The sequence below is a fragment of the Lathamus discolor genome, chromosome 3, assembly GCF_037157495.1.
Source record: "Lathamus discolor isolate bLatDis1 chromosome 3, bLatDis1.hap1, whole genome shotgun sequence".
Lineage (NCBI taxonomy): Eukaryota > Metazoa > Chordata > Aves > Psittaciformes > Psittacidae > Lathamus > Lathamus discolor.
In genome coordinates this window covers 38,247,608-38,273,106 of record NC_088886.1, presented here as the reverse complement: position 1 = coordinate 38,273,106, position 25,499 = coordinate 38,247,608, and the positions used below count along the sequence as shown (strand labels likewise).

General features: G+C 42.1%; 2 protein-coding genes across 2 annotated transcripts; one reads left to right on the top strand and one right to left on the bottom strand.

The window, feature by feature from the left end:
• Nucleotides 1–37: 37 nt before the first annotated feature.
• On the top strand, nucleotides 38–24,141 carry GFM1 (G elongation factor mitochondrial 1). Its single transcript, XM_065674688.1, has 18 exons — nucleotides 38–209; nucleotides 804–956; nucleotides 1,658–1,790; nucleotides 2,013–2,217; nucleotides 3,028–3,144; nucleotides 4,228–4,378; nucleotides 8,434–8,588; nucleotides 9,530–9,614; nucleotides 10,689–10,826; nucleotides 11,514–11,615; nucleotides 12,246–12,302; nucleotides 12,710–12,847; nucleotides 13,769–13,851; nucleotides 20,022–20,184; nucleotides 21,298–21,442; nucleotides 21,930–22,090; nucleotides 22,931–22,984; nucleotides 23,777–24,141. The coding sequence occupies exons 1-18, from the start codon at nucleotides 129–131 to the stop codon at nucleotides 23,906–23,908; spliced, it is 2,253 nt and encodes a 750-aa protein (XP_065530760.1). The 5' UTR covers nucleotides 38–128; the 3' UTR covers nucleotides 23,909–24,141.
• On the bottom strand, nucleotides 13,385–19,346 carry LXN (latexin). The gene is made up of 6 exons (XM_065674693.1): nucleotides 19,163–19,346; nucleotides 18,630–18,692; nucleotides 17,848–18,022; nucleotides 17,101–17,237; nucleotides 15,154–15,216; nucleotides 13,385–14,201 (listed from the first exon to the last, which is right to left on the bottom strand). Exons 1-6 carry the CDS (start codon nucleotides 19,289–19,291, stop codon nucleotides 14,106–14,108), a joined length of 663 nt encoding a protein of 220 aa, XP_065530765.1. The 5' UTR covers nucleotides 19,292–19,346; the 3' UTR covers nucleotides 13,385–14,105.
• Nucleotides 24,142–25,499: the final 1,358 nt, after the last annotated feature.

The window sequence follows — 25,499 nt, the reverse complement described above, 5'->3', positions numbered from 1 at the left end:
CTCTCTGACGACATCCGGTCTCGGCTGCCGCTTCCCCGAGCCTCTCGCCCCTTGGCTCCGCCGGGCCCGCTCCGCATGCGTGGAGCCCCGGAAGCGGTGTGGGCCGACTTCGGCGGCGGACGGGAGCCATGCTGCGGGCGTTGGGGACGGGCCTGGCGCGGGGGCACCTGAAGAAGCAGCAGCAACGGCGGCGGCGGCAGCGGCAGCAGGTACCGGCCGCGGCCATTTCGTGAGGGGCGGCAGCTGCAGCGGCGCGGGCCGGGCTGCGGCGGGACAGTACGGGCGCCCTGCGGAGAAGGCCAGGGGACGCGGCCCTTCGGCGCCTGGCGAAGCCTGCTAGGGCTGAGCCCGCCCGCGGGCTTGGGGACGAGGGGACTGTGCGAGGCCGGCCGCAGATGTCGGTGCCCGGCCGCGCCAGCCTCCCCTGTTACAGCGGCGGCGGGGAGGAGCTGGGGTAAAGGGATGGTGAGGGGGAGAGGACAGACCCGTCCTAAAGCACCGTATCAGCCGCAGGGAAACGTGCGGAGGGTCGGTCAGAGGAACAGGAGGAGGAACAGAGAAGTTGAGAATATAGAGTGGGATTGAAACACGGGACTTGACGTGGAGGGGTCAGGTGGCTTCCTCGAGTGTGGTGTGGAGCTTAAAGGTGACCCTGTGGGAGCTTGGAAAGGCTGTTTTGCTCCATTGATCATAGATTGGCCAGAAGCCATAGAAAGGCAGTTGACTGGAAGTTTATTTGTCGATGCAGTGGTCTGCGCTCAATCTGCTCCCAGCTAAACCAGCAATATTCTCTTGCCTTTCAGTTTCTCCTGAGCTCCTCTAGGCACTGTTCTTCAGGATTCCTTCCCAGTGAGAGAATCCGGAACATTGGGATCTCAGCCCACATCGACTCAGGGAAGACGACATTAACGGAGAGAATTCTTTTCTATACGGGCAGGATTGCGCAGATGCATGAGGTCGGTTTTCAGAGGACTCCAGAGACACCCTGCCTGGGCCGAGTGTGCTGGGTGCTGTTGTGGTGTTGCTGTGACTCGTTTGTTAGCGTGGTGTGAGGGAGCTACGCTTGGTGGGCCCTTTGAGGCTCTTCTGGCCAAGCTGAGAATGAATCCTCAAGCTCTGCTGGTTTCCCTGATACCCCTTTAAAGATAACGGGAGGACAAGGGGATGAAAAGAAATCTCTCCTTTACTGCAGTGTCCTCCCTCTTTCAGAATACTTCAGATCTTATTTCAAGACTTTACTTATTTATTATCTCCATGGTAATTAAATGATTGAAGATATGTGTTTCTTTTGATACAGCCAAAGATGACTGTGAGATACAGTGCATAGTGAGGTCATTTTTAGCTTCAGGTATGTTACTGTGTTAAATTCACAGTAAAGCATAATTTCTCACAGACTCCTGATTAGCTTTTTAAGAAATGAACCTCATAAGAGACAAATACATTAAAGTTGCACATGAAGCTGGGAAAAAAGACTTGCTTGTAGTTTAAGAACTGCTGGCATATCTGCTTTTCTTCACTGCCTGAAAGATGATGCTCAGTGTAGAAAGCATCACTCTTGCATATGCAAAATTATTGGTAAACTCTTGGACTGAATTTCCTCCACCCATTTTTTTATTTTTAATTTTTTAGTACTTTATTTTTATTATTATTCCTTAAGGTGAAAGGTAAGGATGGAGTTGGAGCTGTCATGGACTCGATGGAGCTAGAGCGACAGCGTGGAATCACAATTCAGTCTGCAGCAACATACACCATGTGGAAAGACATCAACATCAACATCATAGACACACCAGGTAATGGCAGTTCTGAACACGTTGGGATTGCTGTTCCTACATGTATGCATAGAACATGGTGCTGTTTTTGTTGTCAGTAGTCACTCAAGCTGCGCTAGTGTGACTCTTTCTGTACAGCTGCAGAATGATTCTGTTGGCTGTTGCTCTTTTCTGCTTATATGAGAAAGCAGTTTCTCATTATCTTTTCTCATCTGTGAATAATGGGTATTTTTTATTATTCAGGGCATGTGGACTTCACAATTGAAGTGGAGAGATCTTTGCGAGTTCTTGATGGAGCTATTCTGGTTCTCTGTGCTGTTGGAGGAGTTCAGTGCCAGACAATAACAGTGAACAGGCAAATGAAACGTTACAATGTGCCATTTTTAACATTCATCAACAAACTGGACAGACAGGGCTCTAGTCCAGCCAGAGCAGTACAACAGTTGAGGTATTTATGTAAATTATGTACATAATTTACATTTTAATGTAAAATTATTTGTGAAATAAATCTGAAGTATTCACATGACAGATTAAGGAAGAATATTGAAAAGGGTTTTTTTAGATCTGTAGTTGCCAACTAGAGGGTAATACCTGATTTGAGAAGAAATCTTGATCTGACCTGTTAAATAACTCAATTTTTCTCAAGAAAAACAAATGTTAGTGTCAGCCTGAGCTTGCAGTGACCAAAATTTGGGGGGTTGATATTTATTATTTTGATGGAACTATATTTGGAGCCACTTTGAAAATGGCTTTTTAATTTTTTCCTAGATCCTGGTAGCAAATGTACTGCGGCTTCCAGCAGGAAGATGCCATAGGGTCAGATGGTTTCTAGTTCGGATAACAGAAGTCCTGCTTGCTCCTTACCTGCAGTCTCTCTGTGCCTAGTTTGATCTGTGAGATCAAATGATCAAATAAGATGGGTGCATTAATATGTATTAAGAGAGAAGCAACTCCCATAAATCAAGTAATTTATCTGAAACCAGTTTGCACAGCCTTCTTTCCCATGAAAGTCACTCAGTATATCTGTTGAGATACAGAGGGCTGGCTGTCACTCAGGTTAAAATGCAACTGGGCATTTTTCATCAGTATTGGTAGATTTTTGGCACTGTCCAAAGGAGAAAAGAGAGTGATTTTGTAGGAGTGATATGTTGTTCAAAGACCATCTGGAGCACATATATAGAAATTACTCGGTTTTGTTTTTTTTTTTTCCTTTTTTTTTCTTCTTCTTGATCTAGTTTATATTTGTTCACTTTTTCAGATCCAAGTTAAAACACAATGCAGCTTTTGTTCAGATTCCAATTGGGCTGGAGGGAAACTTTAAAGGAATTATTGATCTCATTGAAGAAAAGGCTATATATTTTGATGGTGAGCTTGGGTAAGTTTTGAAACTTGCATATTTCTTAGCTAGAGCTGGCATTTTGTGCAACTACCTACAATTTCTCTTCAGAGATGAAAAAGCCTACTCTTTGGGAAGTTAGGGATGTGGCTTGTAGTGCTGAGATATCACCTTTCAGCTCTCCAGGTTACGGCAAAATGATTCTCCAGGGTCGGCTTTAGTGATGGGCAGTGGCGGCATGAATTGTGCTAACTGAAGCAGTGTGAAGGGGTGGTAGCCACACTTGCCAGCCTGAGAAATAGCAGACTTGCTTTATAACGGGAACTGATAACATGGGTTTGGCCTGAGCTTTTTGGGATGAAGATAAGATGTGGGTGAGGTTGTCGAACAGGTTACCCTGCATAGAATCATAGAATAGTTAGGGTTGGAAAGGACCTCAAGATCATCTAGTTCCAACCCCCCTGCCATGGGCAGGGACACCTCACACTAAACCATCCCACACAAGGCTTCATCCAACCTGGCCTTGAACACTGCCAGGGATGGAGCACTCACAACCTCCCTGGGCAACCGATTCCAGTGTCTCACCACCCTTACAGGAAAGAATTTCCTCCTTATATCCAATTTAAACTTCCCCTGTTTAAGTTTTAACCCGTTACCCCTTGTCCTGTCAACTACAGTCCCTGACAAAGAGTCCCTCCCCAGCATCCCTACAGGCCCCCTTCAGATACTGGAAGGCTGCTATGAGGTCTCCACGCAGCCTTCTCTTCTCCAGGCTGAACAGCCCCAACTTTCTCAGCCTGTCTTCATACGGGAGGTGCTCCAGTCCCCTGATCATCCTCGTGGCCCTCCTCTGGACTTGTTCCAGCAGTTCCATGTCCTTTTTATGTTGAGGACACCAGAACTGCACACAATACTCCAGGTGCAAACTCCTAATATGAGCAGGAAGAAACCTGCTAAATCATCAAAGATAACATGTTGATATTCTTATGTCTTACCCTTCCCCCAATATCCATGTCAAGAATGAATTTTCTTGGTCAGGCAGGTCATCACAATGATTAGTGATAGAAAGGCTGATTCATGCGGTATTTCTTTAAAGTGGTTATGTTATTTATGTGTGTGTAGCCAGAATCTTCGGTATGATGAAATTCCAGCTGAATTTAGAGCTGAGGCTGCAGAGAGACGTCGGGAATTGATTGAATGCGTTGCTAACTCAGATGATCAACTTGGGGAGCTGTTTTTGGAAGAGAAGATTCCTACACCTGCTGAGTTAAAGGTAACTTTATTGTGGTGGTTCTTCCTATAGCACTGTTACCTCACTGTTTTCTGTCCCTATCCTCCTCCCTTTCTCATCTTCCGATAAAAAAGTTCTTGAAGTCTTGAAGAAATTATTTTTGCTTGAGCTCTCTGGTGTGAGTGTCACCTCCTACAGATGGACACCCACTTGACTCCCTGTTGAGGGCCCGTTCCAGATTTATTTCTTGATTTTTCACTGAGAAGTCTGAGCTGGTGTGTGCCGTTCCGGGACCAGCAAATGGCACAAAGATACAGCTAGTAATTTTGTCATTCTGTTGCCTTCCTGTGTTACAGCTTGACAGTTTTGACTTACTCCATGTCCCACAACAAGTCAGTTGTTGAGATGCTGTCTTTGTGCCTAGGAAATCCTGCCTTGTTTTGTATTTGCATTGATTACGTTCATCTGAAGTGAAAAGAGCAGTACATTAGAAGGAAACTAGAATGATTTGAGGTGGAAATGCTGGAGGAAATTAATCCAGGACAAAATACAGTTTTCAAAAAAAGGAGAGTTGCATTTCTTGAAAGTGGGGGGAAATTGGGACATGATTTAATTTTATGAAATACTTCAGATATGAAGTGGCAGACATGCCAACAAAAAGGGATGCTCACAGAGGTAATGAATAACACCGTTTTCTGAATATCAGACGGCTGTAGACTGAAAGTTACTTGTTCTTGTGACAGTTTGATGTCTCTGTTTCCTCAAGACCATGTCCATGTAGTAGAAGGTGGCAGGGAGGCCTAGGAAGGTCAGCTATGGTTACACAGTCTTTGTGGAAGTCCTGCCACTGTTCAGTCCAGGATGAGATCTGTTGTGCAGTGCCAGGGAGGCTGGACAGCCAGGCTAACGTGTTCCTTTGCTTAGGCTGTTCTGTGTCAGACTTGGCAATCTGCACATACTGTTGCAGATCATTACATGCAATGGCATGTGATGGCAGCCTCTTCTTTAGGGATTATCGTTGACTAATGATGCCTCTTGAGCTACTGCAGTATTAGCTTTAGGAAGGACAGGTGCAAAGCTTGGCTATCCCAGCATGAGCGTAAGAGAGCCTGTGCTGCATGTGGACCTGCTTCTGCTGAGCCATGAGCATAAAGTTAACCTGAGGACATGTACCCTTGCAGAACAAGTGCTAAGCTGGTTTGCATTCACTGCTCAGCCCCACGGGGTGGATATGTAACTCAAGACAATGACCTGTGGCTGTTGACATACAGCTGTCTGCTGGGCTTTGTGCCTTGGCACACAGTAGTGCGGGGGAACTGTACCAAGGGCTGGATCTAAACATGGCTGTTTTTTCCTCTTAATACACGCTCAGTGTGGGGATTTTTGTGATGCAGCTTGCTGTTTGCCACCACCTCTTGCTAGTGTGAGAAGTTAACGTAAACAGTAATCTCATAGTGCCCGCTGTTAATAGTTATTAGTCAAAAATTGAAACTGCTGCAGTAAAGCAGTTGATGTGATTAAATGAAAAAGTGAGGTGTGAAGAGCCTTGCAGGCAGATGGCTTTTTCTAAGAGAGCTGCTGTTGGAGATAGAACAGCTTGTCTTTGAGCGGTGATGTTGCACAGAGTCTCCCTGGAGCCTGGAGCCTGCCTGACATGGCACTTTCCACCTCCTTTTGCTTTTCCTTGCCTGCAGCTGGGAACTAAAGAAGACAAGCTGAATTGAGACATAAACATTATAAGCATGAGCTGTTTGAGTGGAGCCTGCTAGGCCAGCTGAGTTTCAGTCAGATGTGATCACTGAGGTTGCTACTTTAAAAATTAGCTTTGAAATGTAAGTTCTCTTCTAAATATCTGGCTTGTTAGCAGTGCCTGATTGCCTCTGTGGTTGTCCTTTCCCTGCTGGGGTTTGCAGTGGTTGCTTGCCTGGAAGTTGCCTGCTCTCTCTGTTGGTATATAGAGGACTGGCAGACCCTCAAAGCTTACGGGTGTTGCAAGTCCTCTAAGGTTTGGTTATCTGAATCTTCCTGACCTCCGAATTTTGATTTTGTTTTAACTTTGCTACAAACCTTGGGTTTGGAGGTGTTTTGGTTGGGGTTATTTTTTAATTGGTTTAGCTGACCTACTGGTAATTAAAGTCTCAGGAAGAATATACTGTGTATCTGTGTATCTGTGTATCCCAACTTGGCTTGAGACAAAAGCACAAGGTTTTTTTAAAAGTACCAAGAAAACATCTCTCTTACTGATAACCAGACATTTAGTTATTCCATTAATTAAATATTACTTTATGAAGCCTGAGCTATTTCTGTTAGGAAGCAGCTCTTCTCTACTTTGATAAAGACAGAAATATACTAGCAGTTTGAGATACGTGTAAGGATCTGTCCTTCACCTGGCAGAGGGAGTGGTACTGGTGTGAATACACTGTATTGCTCTAAGAGGTGAGAGATTTTTAGCAAGAAGCTGTTTTTAATAGCTCCTACTGGAGAGGAAATCTGTTACCAAGACAAATTTGTCTATTCAGCATGCCTCTGCTTCCCAGTTCTGAAAGCCAATTAATTATAGCTCTAATGGCTGTAGTACTGCAGATGCAGGTTAATTTGTACTAATATGTCCCTGAAGATGGATTTTCTTTCAGTGGCCAGCAGCCAAGTTTCCATTGAAAATATCTTTTTGTGGAAATGATGCTAAGTATCACTCATGGATGCCACAGTCATAGCATATGATGTTTGCTGAAGATCAGCTGCTTAAGCATCACCTAATTTGCTGCTTTCCATAATGCTGCACTTAAGGAACTGATGTGCCCCAGGTACTCAGTGGGGCACTCAGTGACTATAATCTTTGTGTGAAAATAAAATTACTTTTTTTCCCTGAGGTAATTGTTGATGAGGACAAATTGCAGTCATGTTGCTTTGTTTGAAAACATGTGGCCTAATAAAAACATGGGGCCTCAGCACAGCTATATTTCCAATGCTCTAGAGAACAGACATGGGCAAGATGAGCAGAATCGACGATGTAGGATTTTTACCTTGTATTATTTTTGTGAAGTCATTACCTCAACAAATTTAAGGAACCACTGTTCTCTGTTAATTAAGAAGATAGCTTAGCCATCCGTCTTTGGGTACTTTAAATAACTCCCAGGTTAGATGATGTGGTGAACTTGCTCTGTCAAGAATTCATTTCTTTTAGCTTATCAAAGATGATAGGAGCTGCTTTTGGTTGGAGTAGGGGCCTCGGTAAGCGCAGGGAGATGGCATCCTCTAGTGGCAGGGAGAGGTGGGACAGAAGTGGCAATTTCCATTTCAGTAATTAATTCCGTGGTGGGGCAGATAGCTTTTGTCCACCTTTATGGAAGACATCTATGATCACTGTTATGGAAGCCACTGGTTCTCAGTTATACTTTGCAACATTGTGTAATGCTTTGGTGAGGGGTGCTGAATAACCGTGAGATTACCATGCAGTTTATCTTACTCGGTTTGCCAGGATGTCCTGGAAAGATTCCCAAGACACTTGGTGCAACTTCAGCAGGTCTGTAGGTGAATGTGAAGAGGTTCTTCAGTTATGCTTTTAAAACATCCTTCATAAAAAAGCGATGATTCATTCAGCATGGCACTTACCCAAGTATCCCTTCCCTACCTAATTGCCTCTTTGAGTTTCCCATAGTTTAAAGAACTGTGGAGATACTGAAGCGTCTCCTTTTACTTTCACAAATTTAAACATGTATTGTTTCCTGACATTAGCTAAACAGGGGTAATGAGGCATCCAAAACAGAAATAAGGAACCCTGACTTTACCAGCAGAGAACCAAGAACTCATTCTGAGTATTTGGAGGTTATCCTGGTATTTATCTTAGGCATTCTCATTTTTAAGTTGGACTTAAGATAAAGGATAAAGAAAATCTCACAGAATTCGCTAGAATTCTGGTGAGCAAGTTCTATGGGAAGCACTGTGTGGGCATTGTACAGGAGACTGTGTGGGAGTGAGCACCTTACTCCAGGAGTAGAGATGACCAGCAAAAAGACCATCTGACTGCTGCTTGGTTGGTACTGCATTAGACTTCTGAAGTTGTTGCAGGAGGAGAGTAATGCACTGGTATTTTCCAGCTTGCAATCAGAAGAGCGACACTGAAGAAGTCCTTTACCCCAGTACTTGTGGGAAGTGCTTTAAAGAACAAAGGAGTACAGCCATTGCTGGATGCTGTCCTGGAGTACCTCCCCAATCCTTCAGAGGTTGAGAACTACGCTATCCTTAACAAACAGTAAGTATAGTGGCAAGCACATGGAGGGGTCTTGCAGTTGGGCTTCAAAGCAGTGTAATATGCAGCAGGGAATGCTAACAAAATCCATGATCATTTCCCATTTGTATTAAGTAATGCCACCATAATTTTGCACAAACTGCCAAAACTAAGGAAGCTCATCTCTCATTTGAGCGTTTATGCTGGTATTTTTAACATAGTAGTTGTTAAATTTGAAAAATTGGTATCTGATTAGGTAGTTAGAAATTAATGGCAACCCTTAAACTCATACTTACAGTAGAGGAGAGAGCACATGTGAAATGTGTAAAGAGCACTTCATTCTTTGGATGTGTTAGTTGAAGTAGATGTACCTTCACAATTAAATAGCATGAAACCCAACATTTGAGCCAGTAAATTGCCCTTAACATTTCAGTCATAGCTTAGAGGCGGCCATCAGGTCTTCATAATGTGCTCAAATTGTTCAGACAATATAATCATAGCTGAACAGAAATGGTGCTATAAATACAGTTTATGACTCCTCCCTGCTGCTATGCCTCTCACTGCCCCTAATATCTGCCTGCTAAAATAGACTAAACTTCACATATACATTGTCAGGAGAGATACTGCAGTGTCTCTTTCTTCACCCTAAAACCAGACTTGCTAATGAGTTGTGTCCAAGTGTACGATCAATTGCTTTCAGGGCAAAATAGCTGGATGATATGAAGGACTAGTGAAACTTGTCATAGTTTTGTCCTCCTTTTAGGGATCTGCTGCAGTTTCTCTGAGATGCTTTCTGAGCATATGGGAGCTGCATATGGAAGCTACATATGTCAGCATCTTTAGGCCTCTGATATAAACCTGTGGAACTGAAGGCCCTTGGGACTTGCTGGGGTAGGGCTTATATTTAGAGGACACTGCTATGTTTGCTTCATAATGTAAACCCCCTCTTCATCCCTGTTTTTAAGGGATTCTGAGCACAAAACCAAGTTCCTCTTGAACTCTGCTCGAGATGATTCCCAACCTTTTATAGGCCTTGCTTTTAAACTGGAGGTAAGCTGTTACCATTTTCCTTCCTAATGCAGCAAACCCAGTAGAGAAGCAAAGCATTTCCTGCAAGAGTTGATTTATGCAAGTTCTACTTGCAGCAAGCTACTGATGGCTTGTCATTAATGCCTGGGAAATGCCTTTCATTTTAGGGGAAAAGCACACATTTAAAGATTTGTATTTTCAGTGTGTCTGTTTGTGCATGTGATGGCTTTTTCACTTGGCTGCTGTGTATATAGTACAGCTAAACTGAAAATTTCTGGAGAATGGATGTCCAGAGTATTACCTAGCTGATTTATTCAGTTGCTTGCAAGTTTTCCATGCTACCAGGATCTGAGTTCTGTGGAGCAAAAGTTGTAATCTCATTGTGCTAACCTTGAAGGAGAAAGGAAGGTATTCAGATTCATTACTGGTGATTTCAGTAGAAAACAGAATGAGTCCAAAAAGGTGGTACTACCAAAACTTGTGTGAACAAACAAAAAAAAAATCAGCTTATATTTAAATTAAATTTTATTTCTTTTTAAAAACTGCTCTCAAGCATAAATTCTACTAATGTGTCGAACACTGCCAATTTAGAAATATTAAAATGGGTTATGTCCCTGAAATATTTCATGATTTTCTTAGTTAAAACCTGAAAATCTGGGGGTTTTGTGGGCTTATTTCAGATACTTTCAGAGAAAATTCCTGGTTTTGTTTGAAGTTGAAAACAATGGAATGCAAGAGAGTCAGAGGGGAAAAAAGTACACAATTTTAACCAAACATGTTGTTTGCTACCTAGGGAGTAGGAGTTCAGATTTCATATGGACAGAGCTGGCTAGATTGGTAGGTAGTGTACACCTCTGATGGGAACGTCTAGGAGTGGTAAAGTTGGTGAAGTAAAGAAAATTGCTGGGAGATGCCAAGTTCCATTTCAGAGCTAAGGGAAAGCTGAGACTATGTCAAAAAAAGCTTCATTTACATATCTAGTATGTAAATTCAAACCAGAAACCTTTAGTCAGTCAGCACAGATGATGCTTTGAATAGTAGTAGTTTTGTCTCTCAGAATGATTATATCTGACTTCTAACGAATTTTTATTCCAGGCTGGACGTTTTGGGCAGTTAACCTATATTCGAGCTTATCAGGGGATGCTGAAGAAATCCGATTATATATATAACACTAGGACTGGGAAGAGAGTGCGCGTACCGAGACTTGTCCGTATGCATTCGGACAACATGGAGGTGAGAGTGAGAGGTACAAGCCACATGGGTTGCCTTTTGAGCTGTTCTCACCAAACGAGCTGCTTGCCTTTCAGCTATTTCTGAACAATGTGATATGTGAGAGTTCTGCTTTTGTTGTTAATTCATACCTGCCTCTAGCACTTAATAGTGCTCTGCAAGAAACTGGAATGATCTCTAGTGTATTACTTCCACTGAAGTGGAAGAATCTTTGCCCAAGAAGCGTTATCAAATGGCTCTGAGGTGATAGGTAAAGAAAGCCAGCTGTGGTATTATCCTCATACTCCATATTTTTGGGAGAGGGGAAATAGGATTGGCAGAATACGTGCAGAAATTTTCTTCCACATGATTACTGAATACAATTCTGAAACTAAAACAGCTGCAAATACCAGTCTTTCCTGTTTAGGATTCCTGAACTCTATAGGTGGGTCAGGACTGCCTGATGAAACATAGTATGTTGCTTGCTTCACACCCTTAAACTAGAGTAAGTTAGCATCCAAGCTGAGGTCTCCTTTTTGTGCTTTGAATAAGGGGAGAGAAGATTTACAGAGCATTTTACCAATCCTTCAATTTTCAGAGGAGCTTAACATCAGGCTTTTTAACACATTATTTATGTATCTTCTTAAAACCAGGTGTAGGTTGTAAGATGCCTTTCAGTGTTACCTAAATAGTAAACTTATCTTTCTTAAGGATGTAAATGAAGTTTATGCAGGAGACATATGTGCGCTGTTTGGAATAGATTGCGCTAGTGGGGATACATTCACTGATAAAACCAGTACTGACATTTCCATGGTGAGTACACCTTTTCTTCTGTATGCCTCATGCATTGAAATCTGCCAGGATTTTGTCATATGTTTGTAATCATTTGTTCAGTTTAAATATTTTCTGACATATATACAGCCACAAGTACTTCTTATGACTGTTTGTTATACCTCTTGAAGCCTAAGTGTATGGAAGTATGGTATGGGCAAGAGAGATACACACCCATTTACTATGCTTGAAATCAAATATTATTTCAGTGTTAGCAAACTGTTAGAAGTAGATGTTGTTACTCAAAAGGATTAAGCTATGTATTTGTATATGTATTTAAATACATCAGGTTGGGTTGGGGTTTTTTTATTTATATATATTTACAAAATCTCACAGGAAGCAGACTTCTCACCAGCGTGAAATCCAGTACATCTAGGAAATGGTGTTGGAAATACTGTGGCTGGTAGTACAGCATGCATTATGTTATAGCCTTGTAGTAATCCTCAGGAGAGTTACATAATTTTGTTACACTATGATATTAGATACAGGGTAGATGAGTTTTTTGAGCTATTTGTAAGCCTGGGTTCTTGTGACCAAACTGTTGTGGAGAAATGACATCAGCAAGTGTAGTGGAACTGAGTTGTATGATCTCTTCCTTTATGGCCATTGCAGGAATCAATCCACATCCCTGATCCTGTCATTTCAGTAGCTATGAAGCCTTCCAACAAGGTAGGAGGAGCCTATGAATCAACCTTCTTCTGACTGAGTTACCTTCCTTTGCCACTTTTATAATTTTATGCAGGTTAGCAGTTAAATATGGAACTGCAGACTAAAATGAGCAGTGTTTTCAAATATTTTATCTGAAGTACTTAAGAATATATCATTCAGATAACACAGCATGTGACTGCAGTAGATGGTATCACTTAGCCATAAAGAAGATGCATGTCTTTGACCTGTGTAAACATGGACTCGAAGTAGCTGGAAGGATAAATACAGTTATAAACGTGTGGCTGTGTTTCAGAAAATAACCTCATGAGAGAGTGCTAAGCAGTTAATAGGAAAAAAAACAGGCCTTTTTCTTGTGCAACTTCTGGATATTGAGTTAATGTTTTCTTGTGTGTGTAATTGTTTTTCAGAATGACTTTGATAAATTTGCAAAAGGTCTGAGCCGCTTTACAAAGGAAGATCCCACTTTCAGAACCCATTTTGATGATGAGAGCAAAGAGACCATTGTTTCTGGAATGGGGGAACTGCACTTGGAAATCTATGCCCAGGTAGTATGGAAAGCAGATTCTATGGATTCTACTTTTGCTGGTTTTCCAATCAAGAATTCTTCCTTTCTGGCTGCAACCAGAATCTATCTGCAGATGGCCTAATTGATGCCAGTCTTTATGCTCTATTTTGTAATTGGGTGCTTAAGCGCACATCAAGTTTACAAGATGTTTGGAGGTGTACAACGCCATTTGCTTTAGTGTTATCAGGGTTATCATGTGACAGCTATTTTGAAATCTTCCCAGCAGTGAACGCTAGCTGCTTAGGGAAGAGCTTAACTTCTTAAGTCAGCTTTTGCAGATTCTTCCCCTCCAGTGGTTCTATTTTGAAGGCTTGTAAACTATCTCAGTGAAACTTATGCCTGGAATATTTTTTCTCTTTGGTTCAAATCCATAAAAAATGTATCAAGCACTATGCTTTGCTTTAACAGCCTTTGCTTATAATTAATTTTATTGTTGGCAGTTTCCTACAGGAAAAATACTCTGTTTCTGTGGTTTTAAATGTATTATTCCGTAATAAGAAATTATGCAGGCAGGAGGGAATAGTTAGTGGTTTATTTGTTTCTTTCAAGTTGATGTCTGTATTTTAGTCTAACACAATAGATGTATCTGAAATGTTGACAGAATGAATTAAAAATGGATTTTGTCTTTAAAAACTTAAATTTGAGTAAAATAACTAATGCTGTTCCCTTTTCCTATATCTAAAGCTACAGGCCCTAAACAAGGTTGACTGCAAAATGACAGTTAATAATTTGTGATGTTAAAAAAAGAAAAAATACCAAGACCCCAAAAATCAATCCAACCTCAAACCTAAAATCCTGGTTAACCCTGATTAAGTTTCTCATGTCAGAAAGATTTGTCAGTAAAATGATTTCCAATAAATTTTTCCAACTGAACAATTATGTATTTAATTTTCCCCTGCAGCGAATGGAAAGGGAGTATGGTTGCCCCTGCACCATAGGAAAGCCAAAAGTTGCCTTTAGGGAGAACATCTCTGCCCCTGTGCCGTAAGTATTCTTTCTGGTAACACAGCTTTTTTAAATATATTTTGATAAAGACTTTGATTATGTAGCAGGGAAATTGCCCTTTGAATTATCAGATCAAAGCACAATGTACAGGAAAAGTTTAGCTGAGGAAGAAGTCAAAGTCCTTAACTTCTTCGTACCTTGGTTGTGTATCCACCATCATCAACTTATCTGGCCTCCCTTCAAATGCTTATTGTAGCATTTGAGCTTCTTCCATTGCTGTATCAGGTGGTTTGTTATTCTGATGCATGTTTCAGCTGACGGCTCTCCTGTGTCACTTGAACACCATGCTGTGGGTGCCAGAGAACTGTCATTTGCCAGGGAATGATCTCCTGTGGGTACACAATAACACTGTAGAAACTGGTATGTTCTTTGGGCGATACCAAACAGGAACTGACTGCTGCAATACAGCCATAACTGGGCTGAGTATAAGTAGTTGATCAAGCAACAGCACAGGGTAGGCACTGTAACACAGTCCTGTGACCTGTCCAAATATCTGAAGGTCTCCTGCAAGTTTTCTTTTAGCCTGTGTTGTGCTCCATGCTGCTGCAACTACATTTTTCTTTCACCTCAGCAAGTTTTGCAGCTCGAGCATGTCTAAGTTGGATTTCCCCTCTTACTGTTAGTGTTATTGCTATTTTGGGACACTTGCCCTTCACTGAACAGAGCACAATGAAAAACCTGTGCTTTTTTTTCTGCAGTGAGTTAGCTATTGCTTCTCTGGAATTTTTCTTCATCGAAAATTTAGGAACTAAAAGCGCTATAGGTGCCTTGACTGAGAATGTAGTGGGATAGGAAGCAGTGGAGCTGTCAGTGGGAGTGAGATCTCTGATTATTATCAGTGGATGGTTTATTACAGGAGGTTGCACAATCGGGAACTTCTCTTTCAAGTTTTCTGTATTTTTCTTATGAAAACATTTGCTCAGATCTCAAAATTATGACGGAGAATAGCATACAATGTAAATGCTGTTTTGGGAACCAAAGTTTCTGCTGCCTTCTTCCATGAACTGCTGGGTTACATGATGCCTCTCTATACTGGTCCAGCACTGCTGTCCTCTAGCATAGAAGCGCTCTGTAACTCCAGCTGGAATGCAGCTAAGCAGTCCTGGATGCAGGCTGCTGCTGCTTCCCTTTATCTCTGGCCAGTTTGGCGGTAGTACCTCCCAGGAGGAGAGAGCTGTGAATGACCAGTATACTGAACTTCTGGCATTCCCAAGAAGGCCAAGAAATAGCTGAAAATTACTGTCTGCTCTAAAAAGGTCTTTTTAGAAATGAAGACTTTACCTGGGACACCATTTCGTGAAGTAGAATCATGTAGTCAAATTCAAGATACTCATCACTTCTTTTCTGGAAAGACAAGATGAAAAGGGCTGAATGAGGGGCTTCCCCTTGCCTTAAAAAAAGTGACTCAGTTCTCTTTGAAATACATTAGAGAATTTTTATGATAACCAAATGAAATAAATAAAGCAAATGGAGCTTAGTCACTATAACAAAACAAAAAGGTACTGTTTTCTGTTTCTGTGATCTCAAAAATTGCACTGGAGAGACTGAATGTGGAACCTGTGCTAATTCCTCCCTTACAGAAGCTAGATTTATCTCAGCTTCAGGAACTCATTTGGGAAGGCAACACCTGATTCTACAAGATGTCATTTAACCCAAATAATACTAAATAAAATTGTCAATAGGATAAGACTTGGAATACACTCCAGAGGCTCTACAAGTTACCAGTGATTGTGTGAGCGACAGTGCATACACTGGCCACTGGAACATACTCTTTACATATCTATTGTTCAGGGAAAAGAACCAGGCAGCTGGTTTTCTTTAATATTCTTACGTCTGCCTTATCCTTAAATTCATCTGGTTTGTTAAAGAGGGTGTTTTTTAATCTTGCTCCTGCACAGCCCTGCAGCATCTGTGAATTGCTTTAAGATAGCCATCAGAGGGAGCAAAACCTTAACAAACAGTGCTCCCAGAATGAGTTTCTGCATTTCTTTCATCCTCAGAATTTCATGTGAATTCACTAGCTGTTCTGAGTGGCAGAACATTTGGGCTCTAAAAGTCTGTTCTGAAGAATCCTGATCTACTGGGTTTTCTAAATATGAAACCCTTCTTCTTTACCCTAGCTTGCATACTAAATTTCCTTGAATTTCAAGTTGACTGTCCCTTCAGGACTTATTCTTAACTTATGATATATGTTCTCCAAATAGAGAAGAATGGGGAGAATCTACCATTGAATTCTATTAATTTAAAAACAAACCCCAAACCCGCTCTAACAATAGCTTTTCTGAAAGCAAGTCGCTTTAATAGTTAAGCCTGTTCCAGGCAAGATGTTTCCAAGGCCTGTTGATAGTGGCAGCTAGTGACTGACTTAATTTGGACAGCTGTAGTGAGATTTTCCAGTTATTTTTATTGCTTAGCTTAGGGCAGATCCAGATCTGCTCAAGATAAACACTTCACTCGTAACCACTCAGAAATAAGTGAAAATAGAAAATATTTTGCTCTGAAGTATCCTAACCCTAGTAACTCTAACCCTAACCTCCCCCCCCCCCCAATACTTAAAAATTAGTAAGTTTGGAGAGAACAAAGTAAACCAGCTAATAATGAGAGCGGAATTACATCAATACTTTCTTTCTTGATTAACATTTTGTGGTGAACTAGCAAATGGATGGAGACTGCAGTAATGCAAACAGAAGGACTGTAGATTGTTTTATTGAATCTGAGGTGCAGCCCATTGCTATTTGTCTGGACACAGCTATTGCACAGACATCAAGCAGTATTACTGTGACTGATTGCTAGATCATGGTGTAGATCAAGATATAAAGGACAGTATTCCAATGCATCTTATGCAGATGCAAGAACACTGTCAGACTGGCCTACATTAAAGATGGAAGGCAGGAAAGTAGTATAAAACTGTAATCAATGTGATGACCTTAAAGTGGAGAGTCAATTTTCTTAACTGAGCAAGTGTAAAATGCTGCTCTTGCCAAGAAAATATGGCTTCTATAAGCAAAATTATGAAGAGAAGTGATCTAAATAAACACTAATGAACTTATGATTTGTTAGAGAGAAGGATTAGGTCGAACAAAAACTAAACACTGGCTTAAAAATGAACCAGACAGAGAAGTTACGTTACATCTAAGGTTTCTTGCTTAACAGTTGTAATCCAGTACATGCCACAACTCCTTAGCTCATAGATGGTATTTTTTGTGCAGGGCGTTGATGATAACTTACCACTTGCTTCACATGTTTAATTTGGGCAAGTTGGAACTTAGTGTTCTCAGTCGAGTTCTGCCATATCACATAGCCAGAAGCAACCCATGCTAGCAGCCGGATGGGCTCCATTTCTGGGGATGTGTTGCCGTGGTTGTCTGGCAAACAAAATAAGTAACAAAGCAAAGTTCACATAGTTGCAGCCATTAGCAGAACCTTATCACCTAATAGTAAGGTTTGGTGCTAAAGTCACTTAGGTTCCTCACTGGGTGTCACAGATCTTCCTTATAATTGTGGAAGAGCTGCTGCATCACCCCTGTGTTTTTCTCCCACTTCTTTCTCTTAATATACATTCTGTAACGTCTTCAAGGCAGCCGTTGCTCTAAAGTAAGAGCAGACCCTAGTACTACAGCGGGGGTGTCTGATGTACTATGCCAAGGACAGGCGCAAGCAGTAAGCAGTACGCTGGTAAAGGAAGAGGTGGCAGTAGCAGGTGGTTTTCAAGAGAAGTCACATGTAAATCATATAGAGGTTGTGGATTTCATAAATGATGAATAAAACTACTAGTGTTGTGATTGACACACCACTGTGAAAGTGAGTCAGCATGTGTTCAGAGTAGGGCTAATGGCCCAGTCCCCCTCAGCTCTGGCTTTTATAGTAGGGGTCCCATAGGGATCATGGACCACTACCAGCTGAGCTGAGGTTTGCTTCTGGTGATGGAGATGCTGCCTCAAAACCTTCCTTCATGCCCAAACCCCTTCTTTGTACCTGGTATGTTTTCTGCCACAAGCTCTTTTTCCAGGCTCTTGATTCGATTGTAGAATATCTTATCTGCTTCATCTGTGTTCTTAAGTTCTCCTTCAATTGTGAATTGCACATCTGGAGCAATGTTTTTGTTGCCCATATGATGAAGAACCTCAGCTGTGCAGTTAACAGTACTGTCCTGTTACAGAGTTAATTATATGTATTAATATTTGATTAAATAGATGTATAATATTAGTAATTTGTAGTTCTAAAATTTTTGGTTTATGTAGTTGCCGTTTTTCTCTAAGTCTGGCCCATACAGATTGTTGACTATCTAAGAAAAGGTTAAATTTGTAGTATTTCCGTTGAATATACTATAAGGGCAGTTTTCTTTCTGTGGTGACAGAAGGGGCCATGGGTGGGCCATGGTTGTGGTGCAGAAGAATGTTACTTGGGCTCTTCAGGTGGAGTAATGGGTTCAAATAACTGCAGTTTTCAACTGAATGACCCTGAAATGTCCCTGTGATCCCTCTAACACTGTCTTATGTTACAGTGGTAGGTACCAGGTGTTCAGGGCTTTTATGGTGAAAGAAATGGGGGTTCCATTATGGTAAAATTTAGCTTCTTTTTTTTTTCTTCCTGATTTGCAGTATAGAAAAATCTGAAGTGTGATGTCAAGTATTATTAACTGGTGTGTCCACTGGCCTCATCTAGGATCGGCAGCATAAGCCGATGCGTTCTTATTACGTGCCGGTAGTGCCAACTTCTGCCCACAGAATGTGTTAATTAAATAAATGTGAACTCACTTTGTCAAGGACATCTTCTAACACCAGTTCCAGATAGTACTTACGCCCAACACCGTCGATGTCCTAAATAAGGAAAACGTTAAGAACATTTATTTTGTGAAATGACTTTGCATTGTGTAAAATATTCTAGTTACTGTGAAGTGCTGCAATGGCGTGATTCTCTACAGGGCCCAGTTTTTCCTGCCATGTTAAGATCACTTGTTTAATGTGCACCTGATTAGTACCTCTTCATCCATCTCCATTCTTGTATACTACGTATTTGTCCAGTATTTGGGCTCGCTGTGTCTTTCTGTCCAATAATGTGCAGCTTGCCTTAATACCGAAGTAAGCTTTAACTGCGTTCCTCATATTAAGCCTGTGTGTGCTGTTGCCTTCCCGAGGCAGTCTTGCCCTGCTCGCAGCCTGCCAGTCAGCCCCTCTGAGGCGATTAGCGATGCCGCTGCCCGCCTTCGGGAGGCAGGTAACCTGCCAGCCGCCCTGTTCGAGCTCCGGCCTGGCGCGGCGGCCTGCCCCGGCCTTCCCCCCGGCCTCACCTGCCTGCGGCTGCTGCGAACGGCCCGCAGCGCCAGGCCGCGCCCGGGGCTCCCCCGCCGGTAGCTGAGGTAGCAGGCAGCCAGCGCCGCTGCCCGGGTGGCGGAGTGGTGGCTCGGCGGCAGTTCCATGGCGAAGGGGAGCCGCTTCCTCCTCCCGCAGGAAGCGACCGGGGCGGAGCGGGGCCGGCCCGCCGGCTGCGGCTGCCGCCCCCGCGGCGCCTCGAAGGGGAGCGGAGCTTGCCGGGTTTGCCCGGGTCTGGCCTGACCTGGCCTGGCGCTGCGGGGAGCAGCCCTGACACACGGAGGTTGTTCCACCGCCCAGGCACTGGGCCGAGTGCTCACGGGTGGAACCGGCGGCAGCCCAGCCGGTGGGACCGCGGGCGGATGTTCTGGAGAGGATTCACGTCCCTCCAGGTTCGCTTAAAAATCGTTTAGCAGTTCGTGTTCACAAGTTTTTTCTCTGATTATCCCCTTGTTCAGCGTCTGTGCTTAACATCAAAGTACTTTGTGGGTGGAAACTGTAGGTATGTGCAGAAACAGCAATAAGAATCTTGTTACTCAAGTCAACAAAAAGCACACACCTAAAGGTAAGCAGGCTTTATTAGCGTTGCTTGCCGAGTCTGTGTTTTGTGAGATTTAACTCACCGCAATCTCTCAGCTTCCCGCTTGCAAGATGAGTCCTGGTGTTCCCTCTTTGGGCGTTAAATAGCCTCAAGCTGTTTAATCTGCTGTTATACGGTGTTTCGTCATTTTGCTTACACAGAACCAAACTGAATAAAGCAAAGTGAGAAATGGGAACTTTTTTTTTTTCTATAGGAAACTGTGGTTTGTGTAATGAGTAACATGCTTTTGTTCTTAGGTTTGAATATACGCACAAGAAACAGACCGGTGGAGCAGGCCAGTATGGCAAAGTTGTAGGTGTGCTTGAGCCCCTGGATCCGGAGGACTACACAAAAGTAGAGTTTGAAGACAGAACCATTGGCACAAATATTCCAAAGCAGTTCTTGCCTGCTATTGAAAAGGTACAAAATATTTTTGTGTGTGTATATCATATAAAAAATACTGGTTGTTTTCCTGCTATACAGTCCTCATTTACTGTGACTGCCTTGCCCAAGGCAAGGCAACTTTTCCCATTACTTCAGTGGAAGCAGAATCACATTTGTGTGGTTTTCCTTCATTTCTGACATTCCTAGGTTTTCCACTTAATTTAGAAGCTGTTGTTTGTTTTCTTTGGTGGTGTGTGCTTGCTCTATTTCCAAGGCAGTGCCTCCATACAGAAGGTAGGCTTTCCTGTCTCGCAGTCGAACAAGCCTCCTGTTGAATCTGCTTTTTAATGGCCCCCTTTCTGCTTTTGATTGTGGCCACACGATTCTCATGTCTAACCCCCAAATATGTAACTTTTTTGTGACTTCTCTGAGGCCAGCTATATAGGAAACTGCAATTAAGCTGGATTTCTTGAATTACCAAATGTTCTTTCTCTTTTCTCTTTTCTGCAGCCTTCCTCTCTGTCTGTCTCTCTGAAACTTTATAATTTACCACATCCTAATCTAAGTAGTACCTGCCATGATCCTTGAATTCTTACAGTAATGGATTCACCCAAAATAATTCCTTCATTGCTACATGATGCAACACTTAAAGATTTTTGCCAAATCCTGGGAAAAGCCTGCAGTCTTAAAAGACTCGTGTTCTTTAGTTAAGTGGTTAGAGTAGTTCTTTCCACAAAGAGCATTCTTTTAGGTTTTGATTGTACAGTCCCTTACCAAAGCAAAGTTTTGAGTTGAGACATTTCCTTTTCTTATCCTTAGCTTGTTACATGATTTCTGTTTTTTAAAAAGAGCAATGTTGAACTGAGGTGCCGAAGAATGATAGTACAAAGTTTTCAAATACTTGGGAATGGGAAGTTTTCCCTGCTGTTTTTTCTTCTATTATCTTACCAAGCAAGAAGGTCCATTGGGTAGATGCAGGATTGCTGTTAGACATCATGAAAGGTTTTGGTGGGGTTTGGTGGGGTTTTTTTGTTACTACTGCTTTGTTTTTTAAGTTTAATGTTTTTTGCAGGCTATTGTTAATGCTGCTCTTTTTTTAGGCTTTGTTTTGGTCTACAGACTGCTAACTTGGAAGATGTTATTTCACAGGGGTTCCGAGAAGCATGTGAAAAAGGTCTAGTGTCAGGGCACAGAATCTCTGGAGTGCGGTTTGTCTTAGAAGATGGTGCACATCACATGGTGGACTCCAATGAAATCTCTTTCATCAGAGCAGGAGAAGGAGCCTTGAAGCAAGGTATAAATCTGGTCATTTGGATCTGTGGTCCTGCTCGCTTCCTGATTGTTGAAGCTGAATCTAGTGTACTCATTTCTATAGGTTCATTGTTTGCCTGGTGTGTCCTATGGATACACTCAAAAGTTTGGCCAGTTGTGTAGAGAAGAATATCTGCAAGAGTTTAAAGAAATTTTAAGGGAGGCACAATAGTTCTTTTGGTTATTTGGAGAAATCCTGTTTATAGTACAGAAATACCAACAAGCTTCATTTTTAGACAGTTACAAAAAGAACATTTTATCAAACTGTGTGCCTTCTGGCATTGCAGTCTCAGGAATGAAAGGCAGGGGAGCTGGGATTCCACATAGTTGATTATTGTTTTCCCCCACTGATGTGAAAAGCACTTGTCATTAACCATAAAACACCTCTTTGGTATGCACAGGAGTACCTTGAATTACATCAGGCTTGTTCTTTTATGTTTGATTATTTAATTATTTTTTTCCCACTCCAGCTATGGAGAATGCCACTGTGCGTATACTTGAACCCGTTATGGCGGTGGAGGTGATGGCACCCACGGAATTCCAAGGAGCAGTGATTGCTGGAATTAATCGCCGCCACGGCGTGATCACGGGACAAGATGGCACAGAGGATTACTTTACTCTTTATGCTGAGGTTTGTGTTGTTTACTGGTTCCTGACCTTTCCTTTTCTCGTGCTGCCTTTCAACTCCCTTTACTGTTTTACTTCCTCTCTAATGTACATAAACTTGTAGCTGTGTTTTTCAGTGGATGAACATAACATTAGTTTTTCAGCAGATAAGTACTGTGCAGTGTTAGTAAACCTATTGTAGATTTGTCTTGCTCCAGAGAAGCTAGTTTACTGACCTAAAGTCAGATGATGGCAGAGAAAGAAACAGCACTCTGATTGCTCAAGATGGGCCAGCTGTGCTGCCCGAAACAAGTCTGCACAAGCAATACGGGCACACAGAGCTCTTGGGAAGATCTTTTTGTTTGCTGTCTTCCTTTAGCTGTTGCCTGCATTAATGTAATAATTGCAGATAAATGCAAATTACTTGTCTTCAATGTTCCTTTTTTTTTCCCCAAAAAACCCCGTGTGCTCTCACGGGGTGGTGAGGTAAATCATTGTTTGCCTTAGCTAAGGGCAGGCTCCACAGTGCATTGCTTCTGCTTCATAAATTACTTAGAGCTGTAGTCTTGAGTTATTTCAAGCTTAATCTCGTGCTATGTGTCACAGATTACTGAGTCTGGGGTATTTCAATATGTGGGGCATTCAGACTCTGGAATTTTGGGGGTTTCCTGCTGGAAAAAATGTTGTGAATACAAATTAGTTGAAATAAGAGGTATTTTACAAAAACAGATAATTAAATCACTACTGTTTAAAAAGAGCACCAGATTTTGATGACTCTGCAATTGTAATTGAGCTTAATTGGATGATAACCAAAGTTGATGGAAAAACATGTTGTTTTTACAAGAAGAGTATTTTTGGATTTTAGGTGCCACTGAATGATATGTTCGGATATGCTACTGAGTTGAGGTCTTGCACAGAGGTATGTACTCACTGGACTTTTTGCTAAAACATGTTTATTTCTGTAAATCAAGTATGCTAATTTGCATCATTGTACACAGTGTATGCAGCAGTAAAAGCAATAAGAGTCAAGTGCAGAATCAGAAAATAAGCTTAGAGGTTTTGCTGTTACGTTAACTGTAGCTTTTTAAGTAGCATAGCTATCATTAGCTATGTCATTTCTGGCCAGAAAATTCTTTCATGCTTTGAGGATAGAAGAGATTCAGAGTTGTAAGCAATACAAAGTGGTCGGTATCAGTAAAGGTATTAAATTCATAGGCTGGAAAAGTTTAGGCATATGCCTTAAATTATGGATGTCTGCAGGTAGAAGAGATTTTTTTGCAGCAGTGCCAAAAAGTTAAGGTGCCTTTTTTTATAATCTATATGCCTGTAGTTATATGCTCTTTGAATGCATTTGAATTGGGTGAGTCTGTGTGTGACATAAAATCCACTGTTCCACATCTGATGTCACAAAAGTGTTGGTTTTCTGTAGGCACTCAAATGGGTTGGTATGAATACCGCAGTCACTTTTAGGTTTGAAGCAGAATTGTCACACTCATGTGGTAGGAACCACAGGTGATCTTAAAGTCTTGCTCACAGGGACAGCGTCCAGATAGTGTGTGGGTTTGTATCTCGTATGTGTGTGCCTCAGTACATGATGTGTGGTTCGTCATACGCACTTACTGCGTGTATTTCACAGATGAGGGTGTGGCCTGCTAAATAAGTTTACACTGTTTGTGACCTTACTTTGACTGTTCTTTCTCCGACTCTACAGGGAAAGGGTGAATATACAATGGAATACTCTAAATACCAACCGTGTTCACCCAGCACTCAAGAAGAAGTAATTAACAAATACCTCGAAGCAACAGGACGGCTCCCTGCAAAAAAGGGCAAAGTCAAAAACTGACTCTTTTCCTCTCGTGTACGTTGAATGTTTTTTCACAATATTCTCCCAAAGCTCCATTGCCCAGGCTGTGGCAGCAGTCAAGCCTGGCTGGATAAGTGCAAGCTGCAGCAGGACTTGGACTTGTCATTTCATCGTAGTATCCTTCCTTTGTGGTGTTCTCAGAAGCCACCAGGAGATTACAGAATTGTTCACATGTAAATGCTACTCATTAACAAAATACATAAATGTTCAAACACGGGTGTTAATTTGTCTTAATCCATTTGTAGTAAAATAGTTTTAATTTTTTACTTGATACATCATTATTTTGTAATTAGGCCAGTTCCTGTTTCCCTGGTTTTGAAAGTTTAACAAATTTTATTCAGGAGACTTGGCAAACGCTGACCTGCTGGGCAGGTATGGGAGGGATGAGCCACAACCCCATGCTCAGCGTTCTCTCACACATCCTCCAAGCACAGATCCTTTGCCACTTCCAGCATCCCTTCCAGAGAACGAATGTCACTTTTCCCTCCACATCCTTCAGAAACTGTGCCAGAAGCCTCTAGAGTCTTTCTTGTCACCAAATCTACCTGTCGCTGACAGTAGAGGGTATTGGAAGAGGATTGAGGAGAATGTATGTAGAAGTCAACTCTTTCTGACACTGTGAGTGACACGGATTTATTTTATGGCCTTGCTTTCTTGTTAGAAGACTAAACCAAAGTTTAATTTTCCCAGAATCTTCCAATCGAGAGGACATGTTGCTGCTGATGCTAGCTTGGGAATCACTTGAATGGTTCTTGGTCACTCAGAAGAGAGCTGAGACAAGGGTACTATAGTTAGGTGAGAAAGAGTAGTTATCATTATTTACTTTTTTGTTAATTGCTACCAGCAGATCCACACTGGGGTTTCTTTGCGTGGTCTCTCTTCCTGTCCTGCTCAGCTTAACAATATTTTTTCAGACTTCCAGTAAACAGAGAATGAATTTCCAGTTCAAAACCAGCCACATTCCTGGCACAGGATCAGGGTTGATGGTTACCAGACAGACAGAACTGTAGCAGCTGGGCATCTTCTCAGCCTTTGCAAGCAGACAGTGAAAATTACTGACTTTAACCTCAAGAACAGTGAGAGATTGGTCACGGGTGGTTAAATGCTGTCTAAACACAGGCAAAATGTGTATGAGTACGATACTGATTTGGACTAAATCCTTCTTGATTTCCTTACACTCACAGCTTTGGTTTTGTGAGAATACTCAGCTGGGACTTGTTTCACAAAAAGCCCTGCAGGTTCTTGTGACATTTGGAGATTTTTTTAAGCAAATACAGCACGTTTACCAAAAGTCAGAGATGGCTTACAAAAGCAGAATCAATGCAAGGAAGAAATGGGGTAGTTATTATTTTATTTATATATGGCTTTTATGTTGTGCTTGGTTGAGGCCAGTTGTGCAGTGAATTCCTTGCTCATGGGTGCAGCCAGGGGAGTGCTGGTTCTCTGCAGACCTGGCACAGTGTGGTTGGCCCAGCTCAAGCACCAGGAAGAGAATCTGTGGGTGAGGGAAGGCTCACAGGAAATGGGGAGCACTGGAGGTAGGGTGGAGAGCGAGAGCCTTAGGACACCC